We start from the raw sequence: 24,514 nt of genomic DNA on the forward strand, positions 1-24,514 counted from the left end.
GTCATTGAGACCCACAGGGCGCTGAGGCTGCTCTGCGCATGCGCGACTGGGAGGAAACGCGCCGGGCAGGGGCGGTGCTGAGGTGCGGCTGCGGTCATTGCGCATGCGCGGGGCGGTGGCGGCGGGGTTTGAATGTAGGGACGGTTGGAGCTGGCGGGAGGCGGCTGCTGAGTGGTCAGTGGCCGTGTGGAGGGGTGATCAGTGCTCAGGGCAGCAGGAGACTTGGCCCTGGAATGGTGAGTGGCCGGGTCAGTGGTCGTGGGAGGGGGTGGTCAGTGACTCCCCCCTTCCCCCCGCTCGGCTCCCCACTGAGGGCCAGGGGACCCCACCGCCGCTCTGAGGACCCCGGGGCCGCTCGGCTGGGCTGGGCCGGGAAGGCCTGGCCTCCTCTGTCCCCTCGGGATGCTCCGGGTGGCCCTGGGGCAGTCGCGGTGGCGGCTGCTGGGGAAGGGGGTGCTGGGGAAGAGGGTGAGGAGCGCTGGTGCCACATTCCTCTTTTCTGAGGGGCTGCGCAGGGCTGGGCTCGCTGTCAGCCAGAACTGCCCTTCCAGCTGCTCTCCTCTTCACCAAACCTTTCTGGTAGAAGTACAGGACAAAAGAAATCAAAACACATGTGGAGAAGGTGTTGAGGGAGCTGAGAGAAAGCTGTTGCTGTACTCCAGACTGTGGTCACTGAGCTTTGATGCACGGGAAAGTGACAAACAAACCTATAGGGAAATAGTGATGGTTCTAACTTCATAAGGAAGTGAGAGATGGAGAGGGATATGAATTGAAAGTCATTCTGTTTTGTGTCAGGAAATAGGTCCCAGCAATCCAGGGACAGGGGTGCACACTACCATGTTCAGGAAATTGTAGCAAATTTTCTGATTTTGTGGGTAAAACGTTGATCTCTCCAGCATGTTGAAGAGAAAATGCCACTTTTTGTGCCTGTATTTCACCCACTGCTGTGCAGTTTGGCACTGTTGGTAGCTCTTGTGCCTCATTTGGAAGCTTATCAAAATTTCTTAATTTTTCTAATCCAAGCTGGTTAGTAGGAGGGCTGCGGAAAAATCTAATTTTTGTGAAATAGGAAGAAAAGTGTTGCTATGATCCTCTACCATCTGTATGTAACCTTGCAGAGAATCATGACTTGTTGACTGTTTGTATTGGCATACACAATACAACTACAGAAAATAATAGTGTACAGAATTAACTCAGAAGAAAACTTGGTTGTGTTTTGTTAACTTTCTGGCTATGTTGATTTTTTAATCAAAATGCTATATGAGATTGTATCAGATAATGTTTAACTTGAAAGGAGCTTGTGTTAACTTTTACTTGGGTTTTTTTTTTTGTTTTTTAATGTGAGATGAGAGTTTTGATACACTGTTGTCTGTGCATCTTTGAGGATTTTCTCTGATCTTTTGGGGAGCAATCATCTCTAAATTATTTCTTCTAAATTTAAAATCTGCTTGTTAAGAAAACAAATGTTTCTTTTCCTTGCAGGGAACCAGTTCTCTGACATTTGTTAGCTGATCTCTTTTCTTGCCTAATGAAGGATTGGCTCTCACATGACAAATGAGTAAAATTCTCCATTCTCAGCTGTGAGTCTGAAAAGATGCAGCGAAGGCAGAGGTCCAAGGCCCCAAGGCAGTCTCTGCAAGGTCATCATAAAAGCCAAACTGATCTCTCTGCATGGCGAAAAGGAGGGAGAATTGACTCTGAAAAAAGTTTGCAGAATCAGCAATCTATTAATGATCAGAAATACGATAGCCAGGAAGGATCTCTAGAGCAAGCTTTGAGCTACTTGGAGAAAGGTAAGAGCATTTTTAGGGTGGCTATTTAGGATTGAGAAGATAACTACATTCTTAATTAAAAAAAAAAAACACACAAAAATCCGAGTTTATATCTGTTTCCCCTCTTTAATGCTTGAGCTATGTATTATTTGTTTAGTGTCATAGAAGTTTTGTGTTACTGCTATATAAAGAAAAGGGAATAGCATAGAATGGTTTGGATTGGAGGCACCAAACATCCCTGCCATGGGCAGGGACACCCTCCAGTAGATCAAGTTGCTCAGGGCCCTATCCAGCCTGGCCTTGAACACTTTCAGGGATGGGGCAGCCTCTGCTTCTTCTGGGCAGTCTGTGCCAGAGCCTCATCACCCTCACAGTAAACAATTTTATCCCAGTACCCCATCTAAACCTCCTTCAGTTTGAAGCCATTTCTCTTGTCCTGTCACTACATGCTCTTGTAAAAAGTCTCTCTACATATTTCTTATTAAAATATTAATAATTTTAGAATAATTTTACTTCTGTTTTCCCTCTTTAACCCCTGAGCTATGTAATGTTTCTTTAATGTCTTAGAAGTTTTTCTGCTTTGTTACTTAATTTTAAAATGTCAAGAAGATGTGCAGGGACAGTTCAGAGAAGCTTTAAAGTTAATTTCTGTTCAGAAGTTTCATCCTGTGCTTGTACTATTTGTTTTTCCTAGTTCAAGACCGTGTTGCACTGAAGAAGAACAGTGTTCTGCAGAAGCACTTGAATGCAGTGGAAAGCACTGCCCTGGAACAAGGGCTGCCCCCTGAAGGATTCGAGATATTGCTGAACGTGGCACTCAGTGGCAAATTTGGTACAGCATTTCTATACTGCTGGTGTATCTTCTGGGAATGTGCCTTTCCCCTCAAATCAAATCTGCTGAGATAATGTGTTTACAGTACTGTAGCATAAAATTATTTTTTCTGACATGCTTTGGTATTGTCTCCATTTTCTTTTGTTAAGCTGCACTGAATTATTTGTCATCATTTGGAGGTATAGGCAAGTCCTTAATAAATTCTTGTAAGTCCTTATACGCTGTTATTTGAGCAAGGAAGCTCTGAATCATTTTGTCCAGAGGTAATTTTGCTGCAAATTAAGCTGCAAAACAATATTGAAGAACCTGGTACATGAGCACTATCTCATTTGAAGTTGTTTTTTTTCCAGCTGATACAGTGAATACTCGTTTATTGAAGAGCCTGATTCCTGCCTCAGTGATACCAGAAAGTTCTGTGGTTACAGCTGTGTCTTGGCTCTGTGTCAGCAAATGCTCAGGCAACATCCAGGTAACTTAGTAAGTGTTTACAGTAGTTATTGCTTCTGCACTGGAACCATAAGAACATGTTATTTTGAGGAGTCAAAAATCCTGAGGTTTTAATGTACAGGATACATTTTAAATGCCAAGGTACCGTCATTTAATAAGACTGGCAGAGATGCCCATTGCTGGAATGGCAATGGGAACCAAGGAACATGTTAAAAGTGTCAGTGGAGATTTGGTTCCTGCTTGTCTTTTATCTTTCAACTCCTCAAGAACGGTGTCTCCACAAACATTGTGAAATACTTCTGCTGCATGAGGTGTCCCTTAGGTTATGTGCACCTTGGTTGTGGCAACATGACTTAACATTAGGAAAAGAGTCTTTTTACGTTCTCATGGTCTGCTCAAAGATTTATGTGATAGAACCATTTAGGTTGGAGAAGAAGACCACAGGATCCAACCATTAACCTAATGCTGCTAAGCCAACCATGTCCCCAGGATCTACAGCTGCACATCTTCTAAATCCCTCCAGGAGCGCTGATTCAGCCACTACCCTGGGTAGTCTGTTCCAGCGCTTGACAGTGATGAAATTTCTCCTGTTAACCAATCTCAGCCTCACTGGCAGAACTTATTACTTGTGTCTTGTCTTATCACTTTCATACTTAGGAGAAGAGGCTGGCACTTGCCTCATTTCAGCTTTCTTTCAGGGAGTTGTAAAGAGTGAGAAGGTCCCCCCCTGAGCCTCCTTTTCTCCAGGCTGAGCCCACATGTGTCCCATTTATTGGATTCCCTCTCTCTCAATCACCACTGATAACACAAATAGGGTCCCATGGTTGTGGAAACCAAAACCCAGTTGACAACAACAATGATGGGGCTAGTTGTTTACCTGGTCAATCCCTTTCTGCATCTAAATTACCCCAGAACTGTTTGTCTGTAGCTCTCTGGTTATCCTTGAGAATGTGTATCCTTACTGATTGTGTCTTGAGCTGACTTCTGTTTCCTCTGCCTTGCTTTTGCCCATCACTTGATGTAATGTGTTTTTTTTGTTTCTTTTTCCTGTCTGCAGCTGCTTTTTTTAAAGTGGCTGATCACAGTGTTTGACTTCATTGATCACAAGGAACAACTTCATGCCCTCTATGGTTTCTTCTTCTCCTTCCTGCAAGATGAGAAGATGGTAAGGAGAGCTGAAGAACATATGGAGCTGACAAAATAAACCTAAGTGTTCATTAGTAGTATGCATATTAATGCTAGAATTAGTCTGGAGTAGGTGTTGATTAGAGACCATTTTCTGATGTCTGGATTTCCTTTTTCATTTTCTCTTTGCATTATAAGACTGCTGGGTAATTCAGATCCATAAACAGCCAAGTACAGTAAGATTGTTGTGGTCTGTTTGCTTAAACATGTATCCAAGAATTGCTATGCTGTATCACAGAGAGTGTGACCATTTATTCTGTCTAAATTCCCAAGAGTAACAGTGGTCTCTGGGATTGTCAGACATCAGCAGGTAAAGTCTCCTGCTCTTGAGCAGAAACTGACTTGTACTTTGGGCAAAAAGAAAAAAACATTTTAGAGCAATGTTTATTTAAGGTAAGAAACTAATTACTGTTCTACTTAATTAATTTGAAATATAGCTTAAAAGACAGCATGCATTCAGGCAATTTCTGCCATATGGCAACTGTAAAATCTAGGAATTTTGAAGCGTTTGAAATCAGTGCATACTAAAATGATCTTGGCAATCATGTTAGGTATGAGTTTGTTAATATTCTTTCAGTTTAAGATATTTTCTAGTTAAAACAAATTCCCAAAGTTCTGAGTTATATTTCTTGTAATGTTTTTAATGGTTTTATATTAACTTTAGTTATAATCTTTCCATAAAACTGGATTTAACTTCTTAATGTTTAAAATTGCTTTTTCAGGCATGATGGGTCAGCTGGAAAGTGCACCAGAGTTGGCTTGAAACTAATTTAAGACCCTTTACAGCCTCAGCTGCAGTTAAAAGCTCTAAAAAAGTATACTGGTTCAAAGGTGTCTTTCCTTTAGAAAATGTAATTTTCAAAAGCACTTTCACTGCTGACTCTTGTAATTTCTAGATAATGTTGCAAAAGAAATTATCCAAGTTAATTAAAAAGCTTGGTTACTGTCAGGACTGCTCATAGTGCAATGATGAAGTTTTAAATGAAGCTGATACATGGAGCTTTCTCTTGTGCTGCTTTTTTGCGTGTCCTGGCTGTGTGTCTGCAGCAGCAGGAGAGCTCATGGCTGCCTTTGCTTTGCAGTGCCCCTACGTCTGCCACCTGCTCTACCTGCTGACCAGGAAAGAAAATGGTGAGTCTTATCTGTGTCAGCTGAAATACCATTTTATTTCTGATCCTGTTTGCTGGTACTGCCTTTTTTTTCCAATATAGCTGATACAATGATTAACCAATATTGTGCTTTTAATGCAAGGAAGAATTAGTGGTGGTTCAGGCAAACTTTGTGTAACACTTGCTGAATTGGAAACCTATATATTACCCTAGAAATAAGGATTACTGGTTCTGCTTGCTTTTTCATTACTTTATATAATAAAAATGTTACTTATATAACTTTTGCTTAAATGTCTGATACGGTATTTTTAAAATCCTTTATATTCTTAATTGTTTTTCCAGTCAAGCCTTTTCGGATTAGGAGTCTGCTTGACCTCCAAGCAAAAATGGTGAGTTTATATCAGATGTTGTAGAGTTTGAACTGTGGTTAATAATGTGGTTAAAAATCTAACTTTGTAAGACTAATGTCCTTACAGAGTGGAGAAGAGCGGATGGACTTGGAATTGTAGGTTTTAGTCTTTGTAGCATCAAAGTTTCTCTCTTGGACATGCATCTCTAATTTTCATGTGTGTTTTGTGAGCACATGCAGTGATATATGCAAAGCTCAGTGTTTGGTGACCAGGTATGGTGAAATCTCTGAAGCAAGGGGCAGCTTGATTTATTTATTAGTCTTTAATTTTCTATTAATCTTCCTTTTTCAAGTGAAAAATGTGAGATTGTAGAGGACCATGCTCCCTTTTTTAAAAGAAAAAAGCATTGCTATAATAACACGTTTTTTAGACAGCAGAAGACTATTTATTATCACTTTGATTGTTAAATTCCCTTTTATCAGTTTTGATTACAGAAAGATCTTCAGAGTTCTTCCTATAGTTATTTATTGTCCCAGTTTTTGTTGTTTCTGTCACTTTCACTGTTGTTTATCTGTGTTTACTTGGTCATGTGTAGCTCTAGAATTTTAGCTTTTACTGATCACTGGGGTTTTTTGCTTTTAAAATACAGCATTCAGTTTCTATATTAAAAACATACCCCACGTGTTTTCCCTCTTGTTCTGTTATTTTGACAGGGAATGCAGTCTCATCTACAAGCTCTGCTATCACTTTACAAACTTTTCTGCCCAGAGCAGGTGACCATAACCCTTTCTGGGAAAATGAAGGTAAGGAATTAGATTTAAGCAGTTTAGAACCAGGATTTACTACAGTATTTGTATGGAGCTTTCTATTTAAACTGTAACAGATTTACTAGTGAAGATTAATTCTATTTCTTATTTAAACTGAATAAAATCAGGTTTAGATGAGGATTCCTTGCCTTATGTTTGTTTCCTCTTCAGTACAATGAGATGATTTGGTAAGGAATGACATCTACCTTTGTTTTTTGAAGATTACTTTAATCCTTCTTTTGGTGTTCCTGCTGGGTTTGACTTGTTTCACACAGTATTAAGTTCTGCAGGAAACAAACTGTCTAATTTGTCAAGGTATTGTTCTAATTGCTGCCATTGTCAAGTACAAATGACAGTGGAGCTCTATACTTGGAGAGAGAAGAAAGCAGTTAAAAAATGTAGGAAACTGATTTGTCAGAGATGCAAGGAAGAGTAAAAAATTACTACCCTTTTAGAGAGGCATAAGAGAGGTGTGTATGCTCAGCCCTTTGACCAAGTAGAAACATGTACCAGAGCCAGATATATAAGAGAAAAGAGCAGCTGGTGCTCTTTGTTGCTGCTGCAACAAAATTTTCTTTCAGTGGGATAGACTTAAAAGTTTGAGATTTTTGTTGGTTTTTTAGAACAGACATTTAATTTATTTGCAGGCAAGTTGAGTTTCTATAAAATTTGCTTTATTTCAATCTGCTTGTGTATTTATATTCTCTAAATTTATACTCTACATTGTGCTGCACAGTCGTCTGTTGGAGAATTTACATTTTTTAACATGCACAGAAGTGCAGTAAATTACTAGGAACTAGATCCCAAATATTTCTTCAACTGTCTTTATGAGCACACTATGTTGTGTACTAAAAGCTTGATTAACTAGGTCCAAGACAATCTGAATACTTTTGTGATGGTTGGCACTTGATTAGAGTTTAAAGACTGATCGGCATTGAAATGTCAAATTTATTTCTTTTTTGTGCAGAAAAGGTGTTAGCTTTTCCAACTTTCTGTGGTAATATCTACGTTAGTTTATTTGGTTACTCATAGAATTGTTATATTATGTGAGTGTCACTGATGCTGAATTCAGGAAATTCTTTTATTAACTGCATGAGCATACCTTGGTCATGTTTAATTTTAATGTATACTTCAGATTTAATATATGAATTGATGATTGGTTTGAATTAAAATTATAAAATAGAAGTGTTGGAGACCCCTTCTGAAAAGGGGGACATTGTTCCAAAGGAAATAAAAGCCTAACTGTTGAATTGTTGACCAAAAGTGATGAAACTAAGGAATGATGAGAGAAAGTTCTGTGCTGTGAAAAATCTATCAAGTGTCTCTATATGACTGTGTTGATGTTTGTCAGAGCAGAAACTGATCTTTCTGTTGCTTTGTCTTAGCTTGGCTTCTTGCATGGATGTCTGATTTCTGTTTCCAGAGTTACTTCAAGAGTTCAGAGGGCCCATGGAAAGCAGCAATCACTGCAGTAAGGCAAAGAAACCAGGGAACCTCTCCCCTGTCCCAGGCAGTGTTTTTAGGCACATCCCAACCTCAGTCACGAAAAAGGGTACGTTATGGGCCTAAGTCACACCTAGAAGGTGCCAAGTCACGGTTTTCATTATGAGTATTGGCAAATAATGGGAGTCTGGCTTTATTTTGGCACAGAAAAGGGGGGAGTAATTATAGAGAAATGCAACAGTCAATTATAATGAAAGCATGGAGACCTTTTTTGTAAAATTGGTCTTTCTGGGAACACAGTTCATGAGTACAGCCAATTGCATTGGAATCTGAGTAATTTGTTTTTCCTTTCTACAGAAATGGAATGCCCAGTTGGTTATACCTGCAACCAGTACAAACACAAATAATTTAGAAGAGGAAGGGGAAGAGAACAGCATTTATTTGTACAGTACAAGCAGGTCTTTTCCAGTGGAGCAGTTGCAGACCTTCCCTCAGCTCCTACAAAATATCCACCATCTAGAGGTGAGTTTCAGAAAGGTCTTGGTGAATTTTTGGGAGATCAAAGGATGTTCCTCTATGCCCTGTTTATATGTGAGTAGTGTGTGGGCTATCTAATTCTAAGAGAGCATCTAGTCCTAACTGAGGATGGTGAATGAGTCCTGGGAATGGTCTTGTTGCTGGTAAAAAGATTGGACATGAGATTCTCTGGCAGTTTATTGACGTAAATACTGAATAATTCTTTATTTTCTTTTTTTCTTGCAGTTTCCTTCCCAGATGGGCTCAGTGCTAACAAACCCCTTATTGCTTCACTACATGAATTGTGTGAAAGATGAATCTATTTACCTGAGGCTCTACTATTGGATGGGCCAGATGCTCCAGGAAGGTAGGAACTTCAGTATTATCTTGTGAGGTAGGGAGCTAAAGGGTGTCTGAGGCTTTTCACTTTTCATTAATGGTACTTTGCTATTCAGATTTACAGAGATAACCATAGAGTGTTAAAACAGCTACTGAAGGAGAACTGAATTTGGTTTCTCATTGTGCTTGTTCTTGCTGTGCTCATATTCAACTACAGTGTTCTCTCCTGTTCAGAATGCACCTGGTGTGTGGTTGATAAACCACATGAAGAAGAATTCAGGAGCTTCCTGGAAACTATCTACAAGGCAGAATGTTTGTTGCAGGTAAGTGCATGTTTTGTGGAAGCCAAGGGTTTCACAAAGTCTTCCCTTAAAGAACTTCTGGCACTTATCTGTTTCCTGTAGTATTTCTGAGACAGTGACTCAAGTGATAAAAATGCCTTTATGTTTGGCAAGTCAATATTTTGGAAATGGCCTTGTTTTCTGCAGGAAAAATAACCTAAGAACAATAATTTGAATGTCCTGGTAAGTATGGCTGGAAGTAGGTGTAAGTCTCTTCCCTTCTCCAGCATGATGCGAGTGTGGCAAGGTGCAGTCAGATGAATTTTTGAATGCTTCTCTTCTGCTTTGCAGGAGGGATTTTCTGCCTGTGAAGAGTTCCTTTATAAGACCCTTCCTCTCTGGGATGGTATCTGCTGCCGCTCAGAAATCCTCAAACTTGTGAGTTGGATCCCCCTCAGCAGTTCCTCTGGTATGTGCTGCAGATCCTTTGGGTGACTTGGACTGTGGGGCTATCTCAGGGCATAGAATTTGTGCACTGATATCCTATTGCTTTCTCATTTTTTTCAGACCTTAAGTCATATCTCTATGATCCCCTGGCACAGCTCTTTTTCACATCATCTATTTACTTTAAGGTAATTTAAATTAATATAATGGCTGTTTACTTCTAGTTTATACTCCTATCTGTACTTGTGTTACGTGTAGCAGTCTGAGGGATTGTATAGGAAACATCCTTTTGAGAAGTCTGTGCCCAAACAGGATAAAATATATACTTACAGTTTAACTTCTTTAGGAAATTGATGCCTTTAAGAGATCTTCCTTTTTTTGACTGGAATTAAGCTGGGGCACCAGAGATAAAAAGAACTGATAGCACACAACACAATAGTTTAATTAACAAATTTAACTACTTGCTAAAACTGTTTTTTTGGTGTTTTTTCACTACTTGAAATTCACATTCTCCAGAAATGCTATATACAACACATACATTCAGTTCTAGGGGTTGTGCAACTATGTCACTGCTCTTGGGACACTCCTGGTACCTTTCCTTGGATATCCCAATTCTCAAGGCATTCGTTGTTTGGGATTATTTGCTTGCATAAATTGTCATCAACCTGATTTCTTTTTGCCTATTGCAGTGCAGTGTTCTTGAGAGCCTGAAACAGCTGTTGCAGAACTGGTTAAATTGCAATGTGATTCAAGTGGATTTGGAGTTTTCTTCTTTGTAAGTTTGACTTTAAAGAATGCAAACCATGTTCTGTGCATTTCTCACTGGTGTATTTAGATCTATGTTGTAGCCCTAACACCCAGCATAAAGACCAACCAGAAAGTTAATAATGCTGTTATGATTCTGCTATATTGTAAGCTACCTTTTCAGAACTGTTCTTTGTCTTTCTTTAGAAGCATTTCTGCTGACACTGGAAATTGAAGTGTCCAGAATTCAAAATCTGGTAATGCTGATATCTGGGTGTTTATAATGGTGCTGATAACAATGTGTTACTGGCTGTATTGAAGAACAAGTGTCTGTTGTTGAGTATTTGATGGGACAAAAGCATAAACTTTAATTTTGTTTTATTATTTTCCATGTTGCTGTTTGCAAAGACTTATCTGTAATGTTGTGCCATGTCATTGCTGCAGGAACACCACCCTCTCTGGACTAGTGAATGTGGTGGCTGAACTGGTCCACTTTGTGGGATGGATCTCTACTGTTGCACTGCGCTTGGAAAACAATTCCACATTCTTGATGTACTTCATTCTGGATTTCTATGAGACTGTGTGTATCCCAGTCATTTTGTCTTTTGTTTCAAGTACTCCTAAGGCTGTTTGTATTTTTAAGCTAAAGCATAAAACATCTTCCTCATTCTAGTTTACAGAACTTTTTGATCAAATGCAAGAATATTCCAAATACTTGGTAGATGTACAGGTGAAAGCTGCTATTCTTGCATCTACAGGCAGAACTAAATATGCTGCTAGAAAGTGGTTGCTCTTAATTCAGAGGTGAACTGAGGAGGGAGAAGTAACAGTAGGGCGTAACCTGCTTTTTTAATGTTGACTTAAAGAAAAGAACAGTGATTAGTTCAATTTCAAACTACATATCTTGTTTTTTTTCCTTAAATGTTTCCTTAAAAATGTGGGGTTTTTTTTCTAGTTTGTGCTATAGGCAATCAAACAGCATCAAATGGCCTTAAGTCTATTCTCCAGCTTCCTCATGTCCTCTCTGTAGTTGTGCTTACTGTGAACTCCAGCCATGCTGTAACAGCAACAGCTCCTACAATTTAGGTTGGGAATAGCTGAAAAAACAGTGATAGTCCTGGGATCTGTTTGTAACTGAATTGTCCATTAAAAATGCACAAAATTAATGGGTAACAGCACTTGCATAAGACATCCTGGCCTTCCCTTTTGGATGAAGTTGATGGATCTGGCTGGAATTCAGTGTCATGCTCTCTGTTGCTCTTACATCCTTGGAAGTTTGTAATAATCATTACTTTGGCAGTAATAATCAGCCTGGATGTGCTTCATTTCTGCAGGTGTGTGACATGTACCTGAAGTACAACCTGCCTTTGCTGATAATGCCTCCTGCTGGGGTTTTCTACCCAGCACTGCTCAGCATGGATTCTGTCAACTTGAATCAGCTCTGCTACATTATGTACAGGTACTACAACAGGTGTGGGCTGCAGGGACTCCTTGTCTTCTCTCAGTCTTTTGGAAATGAAAGGACTTTGTTGTAAAAACCTGGGATATACTTCTTGCTGTGCAAGGCAGAGGTAAAAATTCCTCTTGTGTCCAGCTTTCATGATAAATGATTTTATAGCTGTAGTTCCTCCTCTTTTTTTTTTTTTTTTTTCAGTCTGTTATCCAAAACAGCAGGATTCTGACCTCTTTCCTGGTATTATTTGCATATCTTTGATATGTGAAGGAAGAAGTTCCCATATTGTTTTGAGGGAACTAAAGTCAGCCAGCTGGAGTTAACAATAGTAACTACACAGCTTCTCAGTCCTGTACTTTGGCTACTACACTTGAGCTTTTCCTTACAAATTCTGTCATGTGCTGAGCAGGAAGGACTTCTTCCACCTCCAAACTCCAGGAATTTGGGACTGCCTTGTGCTGGTGGCAAGGCCAAAGACAGCACTGTTTATTGCTCTGCAGGATCCACCACCAAGGCTACACTTCTTAGCCTTGTTAGTTCCAGTGGCTGCATCTGAGGAGAAGAGTGGTCAATAGCTGACAGCTGGTGCAGGGCTCTCCATGTGGCTTTTCCTCTAAGGAATCTTCAGGGTAATTAACATGACAGGAAGGTCTCTAGGAAATAAGAAGAGCTAGTGCTTATTATATAGAACAACTGTCAAGCTGCATTACTTCCAGTGGCTTCTGTTTCTTTGCTTAGTGAATGAAAGTCTCCCTTCTTAAAAACACACTGCATTTCTCTGCTGATTTTAAGGCTGAATGTCCATTCTTGTGTGTTGCCTCTATGAAGGTGACTGTCCCAGGCAAAACTGGTCATGTGTGAATCATTTAAGAGACTAACATTATTAGATATGTTCCTACTCTGCCAAGTGATAAAGTCCCTTTGAATTCTTTATCATGCCTCTCTTTCACTAACAAAGTTTGATGATCTTTCTCATGGTGGAAATAAGTTTTCTTGATAAATTCTTCCAATGTTTTTCAACACAGGTGTATAGTAAAAATTTATAGGCCCCTAACTTTCTCTTTCTTTTTTTTTTTTTTTCAGGTATCGAACCAACTTGGTGGCTGCAAAAGAAAATGAGCTGAATAAAAAGGTATTGTGGACACATCTGTTATGTCCTAGAACAGATTTTAGCAAGGAATTGGGTTGAATGCAGGGGAGACGTACTAGTGGCCATCTTTTAAAGACTGGAGGGAGCACACAGCTGCTTTGAGGATGTTATTTATTGATTTTTCTTTTTCCCCCTCAGAAAATACTGCAGTTCAAGTTCAGTAACCAGACATACCAAGAGTACAACAAGTACATAATAGCTATGGTGGGCTGTCTGTGGACATCCAGTGCATTCCAGAAGGACATTCATTCTCAAGGACTTCGTATGGATGATAAGCTGCTGAGTAAAACTGCAGTGAAGGAAATAAAAAACAGCTTTAACATTGTCTATCATCCGGCCTTGACGGGCTACTCTGTTCAATTCTTGCAGCAGGTAATGGTGTGGGCCAAGATTTGGATCTTTCATGGCACCAGATGTTCTGTCTTGACTGCTTCTCTAGAGAAGTGTCTCTGTGTCCTGGCTGACTGAAAGAGGCATCTTTCAAAAGCTGCTGTAGCATTCTGTGTTTGTCAGATTAATGGCACAATTTAAAAAGTCTTACTCTGTGTGGGATGAAAGCAGTTGAATGTATGAATGTAGCTGTTTTAGATGTGAATTTGTACTTATGACAATTTTGAGCTAGAACTAAAATTGCTAATTAATGAAATAAATGACACTTCTGTAAAAGCTTACCAAAGGTGCTTTCTGCCCCACAAAATAGGCAGAGTGATCTAAATATTTAAACTCTAGAAAGTCAAGAAATACATGGTTAAATTATATACAGCAATTCATGGCAGAATTTGTTAGCAGTGCTTTCTGCCTCTCATGGTAGCTTTTTTTGCTTATTAAAATATAAATCCAAGTAGCTGCTTCAAGAACAGAAGCAAGATAACATGGAGCTGTGTTGTCTTGGCTGGTGTGAGTTCTGCCAGGAGTTCTCTTGAACTATGGGTCTTATCATGTTTTCAGTGCAGCTGCTGAGGGAGGGAGCAGTTTGCCAGAGCTGTTATTGCTCCAAGATGTGTGTGCATCTCCAAGAAACCAGGTTTGGTAGGCTGTCCAAGGACAAAGATGCCAGTTTGTTGTGAGAAACACTGGCAGGCTCGAGGCAATAGGTGTGACTCCTGGAATGAAGCAAGGGGCACCTGAGAAGCTGAAGCAAAGAATTCTGCTTAGGAACACTTGACAAATTTGCCTTTATGTGCTCAGTGTCTTGAATCAAGCTAGTTTGTGTCTTACTGCTGATTAAACTCAGGTTTTGTCTTTGCTCAAGGAATCTATTTTGGTTTGGTTAGACCAAGGAAATGAGTTGTATATTTCTTATCTCTTTTGTCCACATAATTTTTGTTCTGGGCTACCTAGAATCATGGAATATTCTGCAGTGGAAGGAACCCACAAAAATCATCAAGTCCAACTCCTGCCTCTGCAGAGGAGAAATCCCAAAAATCTCATCCTGTGCTTGGGAGTGTTTTCCAGACACTTTTTGCATTCTGTCTGGCTTGGTGCTGTCACCGCTTCCCTGGGGAGCCTATCCCATTGCCCAGTCACCTTCAGTGGGGGAAGAACCTTTTCCTACTATCCAACCCAAACTCTTCCTGACACAGGTTCCTAATTCTTCTTTGTAGGTTTTGCACATTTAGAAAAAAATCCCAGACTACAAACCAACAACCATAACACAACCAAAAAGCACCCAACCTCAAAATCACTTAAAAAACACCCAAAACCTTCTGGTGGGGAATTCTTGCATTCTCTTCCTACTGTAGAACTAGGAGAAATTTTGCTTAGCAGGTATGACAAATGTGTTTTACAGCAGGAGGAAATGATGTTGAGCTGCAGGGGCACGTTTTCCTCAGCGGTGCTGGGCAGCAGAGGGCACTGCTCTGCAGCGCTGGGGGAACACAAGCACTGCTCTCAGTGTCAGTTCTCTCTTCTTGCTCTTTCTCATTGTTGTGAATTTCTATTGTTTTGAAAATAAAACTTTCACACTGTAGAGAGACAATGGTCAAGATACCTGTGCATATTCCTGTTGCTATCCTGTAATGCTGCAGTACAGGGCAAGAGGGTCCAGATGTTACCTTGCCACTTATGCACAGAGTATGATGCTGGAAGCCCCCTCTAAAGCAGGATTAAAAATGCCTAAATTTCTTTGCATGCCTACAATTCCTGCTTTAGGAGAGGACTTAGCAGAGACCCAGCAACCCTGGACATACTTTTTATCTGACTTGATATTGTTTTATTCCCTTTCCTTAAGGTTTCTCCTGATGATACCACCTTAAACTTCAAATTAATTAAGGTAAGATTTCTTGTTTTGGTAAATAAAGCAGGCAATTTTCAGTAGCTGTGTTGAAGAGAATGAGATTATAACATTCACCAAACTCACAAATGCTGTAGAAAAATTCTGGAAGGGGAAAAATTCCAGCTGTAGGCTTTGATTCAATTTTTTAACAGGGCCAAACAAGAGGACATCAGCACTTGAGAAGTTATGTATCTGTGGCGAGTGATGTGAGATTTTATGAATTTCCTCCATGAGTCAGTGCAATGTCAGGACAGGGCTGTTGTTCTCTGCAGCTCCAGAAAAAGTTACATTCTTGATGCACTTAAAGTTCATTGATAATACAAATTCTGCTTCATATTATCTTTCTGAGACAGATGTGTAACTTTGTTACAGCTTTGAACAGGAATCCTCCACTGAGCAAATACAGTGGCACTTGGTTTCCTTTCCTGTGTCACAGTGTACTTCAGAGCTGATCTGGAGGCATCACCCCTAGTGATGGAAGGAAGGCTTTAATATCCATGTTCATTTAGTTCCTGACATATTCGCTGTTGATCCAATAGACTGTTCTTTTTAGGACTGGGATTTATAAAACTCTTTCAGTATTAAAGAAAGATCATGATTCAGTCTAAGAATGTGTAATTGTGGGCCTTTGGGGACAGCAGGTGACCCTGTAGACCTGTGGGTATTTACAGATGTCACACAACATGTGGATGTTATCCCACAGGATGGCAAAGTTTGCAGACCTTTTCAAATTGGCTTAAGGTAAAGCTTTGTTCTGCTCATCTGACTCTTCTTTCTGGTTTACAGGGGAAGAAGTGGGACTGGTATCTGGAGTATCTCTATTCCCAAGGTTTGAAGGGGCTGAAGGTCTTTATTGAGAGCAGCATCAGTCGTGTTTCCCAGGCCGCTCGCAGCAAAGCAGGGAATGTGGAAGCGTGACCCTGGGACTCGCTGGAACTCTGTCATCTGGAGCAGACTAGCAGACTGTAAAGGACTCTGTCACTAATTCTTCCTTCCTCAGAGGAGAGAAACAGAGCAATTACTCTAACCTGCACTTTTGTACTGACATCTCTCTTATGAAAGTGAAGACACAGATGTTGAGGCTGGCTTGGTTCACTAACACCGAACCCCCTCTTGTCCCAGTTAAACTTCCTGGTCTGAAGCTGGTGAGCTAAGTTATGTAACATCCACCTCTTTCACTCTAGTGTTCCTCTGTTGGAGTATCTGTTTTGATTGAGAAACAAACATTTTCCATCTCAAAACTGCAGTGAGCAGTGGTGCTTCATTTATAAGTAATGTTCACTCCTGACCTGCTTTCCTTAGCAGCCGGTAATCAGCCTTTCAGGGGTGCTGTGTTGGATTGGAGCAATGTGAGTTTCCCAATCCCCTGTTGTACCCCATATGACTTTTAACAGGCTGGCCAAGCTGGCTTTCCTGAAATTAATTTTCATTTTGAGGCCTACAGAACAGTTTTCATGCAAACTTTGGTTATAATGATCTCCTAGAACAGCTGGAAAATTTGGTGTTCACTTGATGGTTTATTGATTTGAGCACTTGTACAGTGTTGCCACCAGCTCACCATTTTCTATATTGACAAATGCAAATGTAACTTTTCCTTTTTGTGTTTGCAGCTCTGTAGGTGTTGTATATTATTTGCATATATATGTATAATTTATTTTCTGTAAAATATTTCTAATGTGTCATTTTGAAAAAAACTTTTACAAAATGTATCTTCTGTCATTTCATTTCAAGTCTGAGTAAAAGCTGAGAGAAGCTGAACTGATGTTTCCAAAATCTAAATGAACTTTATTTTTCTGCTGTAAAAAAAGGTTGTAAGCACTTGAGAGTTGGGTTAGATTATACTGAATTTTACATTGTGAATCTGTACTTTGATTCTGTAAAGGAATCAGTCCTGAGAGCAACTCTGGAGCCACTCAAGATGTTTGTTTTCTTCATCCCTTCAGAATCAGACTGGTTGAGTACCACTGTTCTCAGCTCAAGTACATCTGGTTAATATGCCTAAAGTATTGCCCTTCTCATTCATATGTGTTATCCCAAGTAGTATAAGTGCTGCTTGCTAATTTTTGTCAAGAAAAACAGATCTTCAAAACCCTAATTATATTTTTTCAACAGAAGAAACTCCACATATTAAAAAATCCTCCAACTGGATATGCTTCAAGACATGGCCCTAACATATAACGAGTTCTATAATTTTTCTGTGAAACTGCCTTCAAAAAGAAGTTGGAAATGTTATGTCCACTTATGCTGGAGAGGCTGTGTACTGCAGTCCCTAGGGATACCTTAACCCTTAGCTTTTGTCCTTACACCATGCAGGTGTCTTCAGACGCTGACCAGACTTGTACATCCACACTGGGACTCTGTACAAGGCTGGAGTGATTCCCTGGGGCCACTGACAGATGTGTGCATGGCAGCCTCGTTCAGCAGGGAAAGGAGCAGGGGCAGAACATCTAAAAGAAGCATTAGCCAGGGAGAAAAGGCTTCCTGTTGGCTAGGTGCTGTTTGGAGTTTGTGGAAGGTGCATTCCTGTCAGACTGGAGGTGCTGCCAGAAGCTTCACTTCACATGTGAAACATGCCTGGGTTCTTAAGAGTGTGATTATGTAAATGTATTTAAAGGAGCTTATAGCAGAATCCTTTGGGATATAGTGAATGTTTTACAGTTACTGGTCCCTGACATCAGTTTTCCCTTGGGGTGGGTGTTTGGTTGAGAAAGCACAGAATCATGTTATGGAAGACGTGCAGCATCACAAGACTTTATTATACCCTGGATTGTGAAAGTATTTAGGCAGACTGTGCACAGTTTTGACATTCAAGTACACAGGCTGGGCACTTGGAGGTGCAGAACTACAGCAACAGGACAGATAACATGATTTTAATGTGTTGGGGTGGTGAGGTTGTTACTTTTTTTGTGGGTGTTTTTTTTGAAACTTTTTTTTTGTTTTTTTGTGGGATTTTTTGTTTTGTTTTTTGGTTGTTGGACAAGCTGCCTGTCTAAAATCCATCCCATGCAGCAAAAATGTGCCTGGTATTATTGGATTATTGGCCTCTAGAGATTATTTCTAGCCACTTTATGCTGTGATAACTCTTGTCTTTTTTGACATTTGGACATTTTTTTCTCTTTTTTCCCCTCTAACTATCTGAGTAGCATTGCACTTGAGTGGAAGAATGGCCCCTTTAGGGAGGAATGTGCCACTGTACCTTTTCACTTTTCTTATCTTTTTTCCCCTGATCGCTCTTTGCATTTGAGTCATCACAGCAAATTTTGCAGACCATTTTCTGTGAAAAGCATGTGCTCAAAGACCTGGCTGACCACAGCTGCTCTGTCTGAGGACTAAAATGGACGTAATGAAGACCCATCCATTTCCTGGTAAGTGACAAATGAGTGATTTACCTCTCATGACTGTTTCAACCCATTGTAAGGTAGGTGGACACTATGAAATCATAGCAGAAACAACTGTGCTGGGGTATTATTTGTCACAAGGCTTCTACAAGCTTTTGATTTAGGGGTTTTGTAGTATCATATACAGGCCATGGCAGTGGCCATTTCATTTTAACTGCATCCTCTGGTGTTTCTAGTAGCTTTTTAGCTGATTTGAAAAAGTGAGGCCTTTCCTTTGGAGAAATCTCTAAGTGGGTAATAAACAGGATTTCAAAGTACTGGGCCAGAATCCTGTCTGGGGTAAGCAGCCACTGCTCCACTAATTTCTAATGGATCTGTGTTGAGTTGTACCAGCTGAACATCTGGTCCCCAGTTCACACAACCAAAGCCATTAACCCCTCCCTGTCAGACACAGTGAACATGATGCATCAGAAAATCCAAATGCCTTGGGCTAGAGTTAATCCAAATTCTTCTGGAGCCATGTTTGCTTTGTGTTTCTGTTTATAATTTCTGGTTTGTGGTGGGAGACTCATTTGTGCATCTTTATGCATCAGAGCCTTTCAGAGAGTGCCTGCTCTGAAAGAGTTAATAATTTCAACCTGTTTTTAGCAGGAATGAAGAAACTGGTTCCTCTGTATCCCTGCTTTCTATTCTTTTGTTGGCCTACTTCCCTCTGCTTGCATTTTGCATTCCTAATGCCATGAATAAATCAGGACCCAAGGATTTAGAAGGTGGTACAGCTGTAACCACTCAGGAAATTGAATCTGTGAGCCTTGTACTGCAGCTCTAACAACTGCCAATATGGGTCCTCCTGAACCCTTCTAATAATGTTTAACTGCTAGCAAAATAAAATTCACTTTGCCTTTTTTTATACAGTGTTTGAGATTTTTGTGTCTCTACCCAGTGTCTCCTCACTTGGTTACCTTTGTCTTTTAGGCAAGGCTCAGTTGTAAGGCCTCTAGGGCAGGGTAATCACCTCCTGGCTGCTGTGACAAAATGGCTTATCACAAATCTGTGCACAGTGGAGACAGGAACAAGGGAAACTGTGGGATCTGACCTGGCAAAGGGTTCATTTTCTCTATAGAATCTCAGCACAGTGAAACTCCAGGCTGGCTGTTGTCCTAGATCTTCTGATAACTTGTCATTAATAATACACACTGGGCTGATTTGTAGCTCCATGGCTCCTGAGAGAGTGTGTGAGGGAGCTCTTTATGTGCTTTTTAGTCAGAGGATGCATCATGGATGAAAAACAACAGAGATTGGTTAAAAAGCTTGCTCTGGATGATGAATATCTTGAAAGAACAAAGTCTTCAAGTATTTTCTTCCAGGAAAGATGATTTATGTTGTATCAATGGGTTTCCCTCATTATGGCTCTGCTTTTTAAAATGGAAGCAACAATTGTGGTCTGATGAAGGCTGGATGCCACCAAACCTTGCTTTTGACCAAGAATTCCTTTTATGTCCTTAGCATTTGGTGATGTGGTTTTGGGCACAGGATTCCTGAGAGAACTGTATGTATCTGTTAGACCTGTTCAAGTAATTATAGTTGGCAAGGGAGGTGTTGAAGTACATAAATAATGTTCTGCAAGGTGTGTACCTTTGTGAAGATGCCTCTCTGCCTCTCAGCTTCCTGTCTTGTAGGAGTAAAAAGTCTGCATAACAGAGGGTAAGATTTTTTTTTAAAAGCTTTAATCTCCAGGCTTGCCCTTGCACAAATGTAGAAATCAAAACAGTTGATCTTCAAAAAGAAAAAAAGAGAAAGATGCAGGTACCTACACAGGCTCTAAATACCATTTTAACCTTGACAGTGTTTAGAAATCTGTAGGCTGAGGCGTGATCCCATTCTGCAGTTTAATGAGTGAACATGCATCAGGCAAGCTGTGGTACCTGCCAGAAACGTGACACAGGATGGGCTGTTCCAGCACTGGCTCAGTCATGGGATATTTAAGTCACTGTAACGTGGCTGAGCTTCAGGCACTGGGTTTAGGCTGCAAATTGCAACAGATTTTACACTCTGCCCAAATCCTTTGGGCTCTTCCTTTGAAGAATTCAGGGATAAGCTTCTGCTGTGAACATATATTTTTATGTGCAGCTGTATCCCCATGCAGTCTGACTTGCACTGCTCCAGTGTCTGTGCTGCCTGTGAGTTCCATCTCTGCAGGAAGAGGCTGCTCTCTGCAGGTTTCCTCCCAGCCCTTTCTCTCGGGTCTCTGGGCCTGTAACATCCCCATCATGGTTTGTTGTGCACGGATCACTAAGCAGTTTCCTTTCTCTTAGGGCACCTCTGTTCTGTGTCCAGCTGAATCTTCAGCAGCTCCTGTGGATTGCTTTCCTGCTCCTTTGAGTGCACCATCCAGTAAATAAGGAGGGGGATGGAGAGCACATTGTAAACGTGTTGGCAGCTTTTGAGGAACAAAACAGCCCCTGAAATCTGCCTTGGGTGCCTTGCCCTCCTCTCCTGTATGCTTTTGCTTTCTCTTCTACCATTTTCTCCTTTCTCTTTTTTTCTCCATCTCTTTCCCCAACTTCTTTTACACTCTTTTGTTACGCGCCCCTCTTTCTTTTGGCACTCGCTGCTCTGAAAAGATTTCCTTCCTCCCCTATAGACTCTATTTCTCATTTTGAAGAAATTGTTTCAAGGCCTGTGTGGGAACAAATGAAGAGAGGGATTAATTCTGTTTCTGAGTGCATGGCAGCTGTCTGCTTGTATCAGTTCTCTGCCCATTCTTCTCTCTCACCCCAGGTACCATGTGTTTAGAAAGTACCCTGCTGCTTTTCTAAATGTTTTCAGCAGGGTAGAATCTGCTCTGGGAAGGTTTTTCTGCTGATTGATGCTAGCAAAAGAGGTACACTTATTTATTTGATATCAGTTATTTAAACAAAACAAACAAAAATGCCCCCCAGGATGGTACCATATCCAGTCAACTAAATAATTTTCTTAGGGCCCTAATTCTAGTTTTGTTAATTCTTGTTGAAGAGGGGCTCTTTGTGCTCTGCTCCCAAGCCTGCTGGCCTGTCTAATGTACTGGAATTGATGGGCAGGTCTGTCCCTTTGTGCATGACCTGCTCCTCTGGCTTTCCCTCCCCCGGCAGGAGCAGCACAACCACTGAGATCAATGATCCTGAATCAAAACAGGTACAGCTGTTTGGATGTGGCCAGCTGTGAGAGAACCCAGTCCTCTCTGATGCTTTAATTAGGATGAGACCCGGGTGAGGGAGCCCTGTCTCAGGAAGATTGGGATTTGTAGGCTCTTGGGGAGAAATTGAATTTTTTCAAGCCATAAGGGACCTTGTCCTGGCTCACAAGCCTTTCTTTGAGCTCCTCTTCTGGAGATGGATCCACAAGGACTGTGGGTGTATGGCTCTAGGGAAAGTGCTGCTCTTGGTGTCTGCTGTATCCTCCTGTTAACAAGGATAAGTCTACATTCTGCTGCTGGGTAAAGCATTGTTCTCTAAAACACTTTAACTGGGATAAATGGAGAAATATGAGCTTTACTCTGAAAGGGAAAGAATGTACCAAAGTTTCCAAAGGATGCTTACAATACTTCCTCTTCTGTACCAGAGGGATGAACTTGCTCTTTCAGGAGATGTGATGCTTCAAAGGAGGGAAGAGAGGCTGCATGTTTTGGGAACCAATTCCCTGTGACAAGGACTATTTTAGAAGATAAAGTTAATTGGTGGGAACTTATGGGAAGAAAAATGTAAAAATAATAGCCTTTAATTATATTGAGCCCTGAAGTTTTATGTTGAAAATGTGAAAGCCAGAATTTTATGTAATGTTGTTATTTGGCTGGTAATACAGGAATAATTAGTGTGATGGATATTCCAACTTACAAGTGATTAATAACAATGGCTTTGTATAGGGAGAAAATAATACAGAATTTAGGCTGAAAGTAAACACAGCCCTTATTTCTTAGCTTTTAAAACTTTCAAACTAAAAATACTGTCAGTGTGTGTCTCTCTCTCTCTATATATATGCCAATTTTATGTCCAAGCCTTATAAAACCTGTCCCAATTTTTACCTCTTGTATGATTGTACACTGCATTTAGCACTGTGCATATTGAGATGTCCCTGTTGGGAAGGTGGACATTGTTAGTTTTCCTAACAAGATGCGTATTTGCTGTTTCATAAAACATAAAAAGTCTGAAATGTTTCATTAGGGGAATATATGAAGTGTATCTTCTGGAAGCTTAGCTCTTGGAGTTCCTTGGGAGATTTTTTTGGCTTAAATTCTCTTCAGAACTCATAGCACACCAAATTTAGCCTCTCATCTCAGAAACCTTCCCATACACTTAAAAAAGTTGTAGTGCTTATGTGAAAACTGCGATTATGACACATCCGAGTTGGTCCCCCTCGTTCCCTTTGAGTTCTGGATTCCTCCTTTTTTTGCCCTAATTATATCCTTAAAACAGAAAGTATTGGGAAGATGTTCCCAGCCCTGGAAGCAACCCTCCCAGCAGACATTCTGGTTCGCCTCATAATTTAAACTAAACTGACACAAGAGATTTTTTTTCTCTATTGCATTTAAACAATCAATAATTTAGGATGCTTGTACTGCAAAGCACCTTGTTTTTGTGGTTCATGCTGTCTGTTCATGCTTCTGTGCTGAGTGCATGTGTAACTTGATTTGATATGTTTATCCATGTTGTCATGTCCCTTACAGATGCTGGTGGTGACAGATACATGCTGCTATCGGATTTGGTCGTGTCTCTCTGGAAAATGCTGTCTTTGGAACTGCCTGGACAGCCCTTCCAGACTCTGCTGTAATTTTCCCCCTCGCTCTCCTTATTTAACCCAAGATTTATTATTTGTGTGTGTGCACAAAAATAGCCCAGCAGAGTCTCTGCTCATTTTTGTCTTCTGATCCATATCTGTTTTCTTTGGTCTAAATACAGCTTTCCAGGAGGGATTTTGTTGCATCAGTACAGCTGTTGTGGAAGCAGAAGCTATTGAAGAAGCTTTTAAGAGTAGAAGGTGTGGAGTGAATAAGTAATTCTTGGGTTGGTACTCAAAGTATTCAGTGTTGCTCCTTTTGGAACCAACTATAAGGAGGTTTCTATTTTAAAATCTCCTTCCAGTGTAGTTACATGAGTTTTGTGTCTCACTGCTCTGCTCTTGACTCCTGGTGCACCTGTCTAGGATGAAGGGAGAACTTAGGGTTGGTCACCCACCTGCTGCAGGTTCTAGCTGGTACCATCACAAGGAGCTCACTGGTTTCTTGAGGACTCTCTCAAACATGTTTTACACAAGATCAACTATATTTTGAGTTTTAAACCTCCATGTTTAAATTGGTGACTTAGAAAAGCTTTTGATCCATTCACATCCCCATGGTGTGGGATCAAAGTTTTGCTCTGTAAGGTGCCCAAACTGGCTGGAAGGAGGTCGTGGGCTCCCCACCCTGCTGGGTGCTTGTCCCTCTGTGCAGCACCATTGTCCTTGAACCCACAGGAAGCCTTGTGATGCTGCAGAGAGTTTGCCACTTTTTATTTCCATTGCTGGCTTGGCCAGAAGTGATTTTTCAGGAATGTTGTGGAGTTGTGAAGCTGTTACATTTGATGGGTCTGAGTGAGCCAAGTGAACCTGGATTTTGGGATGCACCTGAGATGGGGAATAAATGTATAAAAATGGAAAATGTTTACAAACACCACTGATATTTCTGGGTAACATGACTGTGTCAGCAGAAAAATAACATATTTAGTCTATCAGCTCTGGGGGAAAAAAAAGGGCTAAGACTCATGAAAGACCACTCTGACGAGGACCAGGAAGATTTTATTTCCCAAGTTTTAATTTTCCCATGGAAAGGCTGAGACAGCCTTGTGCTTAAAACACAGAGCTAAGATTACATTTGAATCTTCTTTCTCACCAAGTAATTTAATTCTCTTTCTTTTTGTGTTATATGAAAATAACATCACTTGGTGACTTGAGCAGTTTGAAATCCTTAGGTGGAATGATCTGAAGAACTGTAAAGTGTTTTCTGTGGACCAAAATCCC

The 24,514-nt window shown here is 40.6% G+C and overlaps 1 protein-coding gene across 3 annotated transcripts; it reads left to right on the plus strand.

Moving 5' to 3' along the window:
• The first annotated feature begins 102 nt into the window (after positions 1-102).
• On the plus strand, positions 103-16,919 carry CENPI (centromere protein I). 3 transcript variants are annotated; one of them, XM_015626836.2, is made up of 21 exons: positions 104-236; positions 1,483-1,793; positions 2,467-2,604; positions 2,955-3,073; positions 4,109-4,216; positions 5,319-5,367; positions 5,688-5,734; positions 6,409-6,498; positions 7,925-8,053; positions 8,302-8,466; positions 8,707-8,827; positions 9,034-9,122; positions 9,432-9,549; positions 9,648-9,712; positions 10,214-10,299; positions 10,713-10,848; positions 11,603-11,727; positions 12,805-12,853; positions 13,010-13,243; positions 15,102-15,143; positions 15,933-16,919. In XM_015626836.2, exons 2-21 carry the CDS (start codon positions 1,595-1,597, stop codon positions 16,062-16,064), a joined length of 2,241 nt encoding a protein of 746 aa, XP_015482322.1. In that variant the 5' UTR covers positions 104-236; positions 1,483-1,594; the 3' UTR covers positions 16,065-16,919. The 3 variants fall into 3 exon arrangements, 2 of the variants coding, with proteins under 2 accessions (XP_015482322.1, XP_015482323.1); XR_002001706.2 differs by lacking the exons at positions 13,010-13,243; positions 15,102-15,143; positions 15,933-16,919 and adding an exon at positions 12,222-12,350 and having other exon boundaries at positions 103-236; positions 12,805-12,819; XM_015626837.2 differs by lacking the exons at positions 104-236; positions 1,483-1,793; positions 2,467-2,604 and having other exon boundaries at positions 2,961-3,081.
• Positions 16,920-24,514: the final 7,595 nt, after the last annotated feature.

Source organism: Parus major, chromosome 4A (genome assembly GCF_001522545.3).
Source record: "Parus major isolate Abel chromosome 4A, Parus_major1.1, whole genome shotgun sequence".
Lineage (NCBI taxonomy): Eukaryota > Metazoa > Chordata > Aves > Passeriformes > Paridae > Parus > Parus major.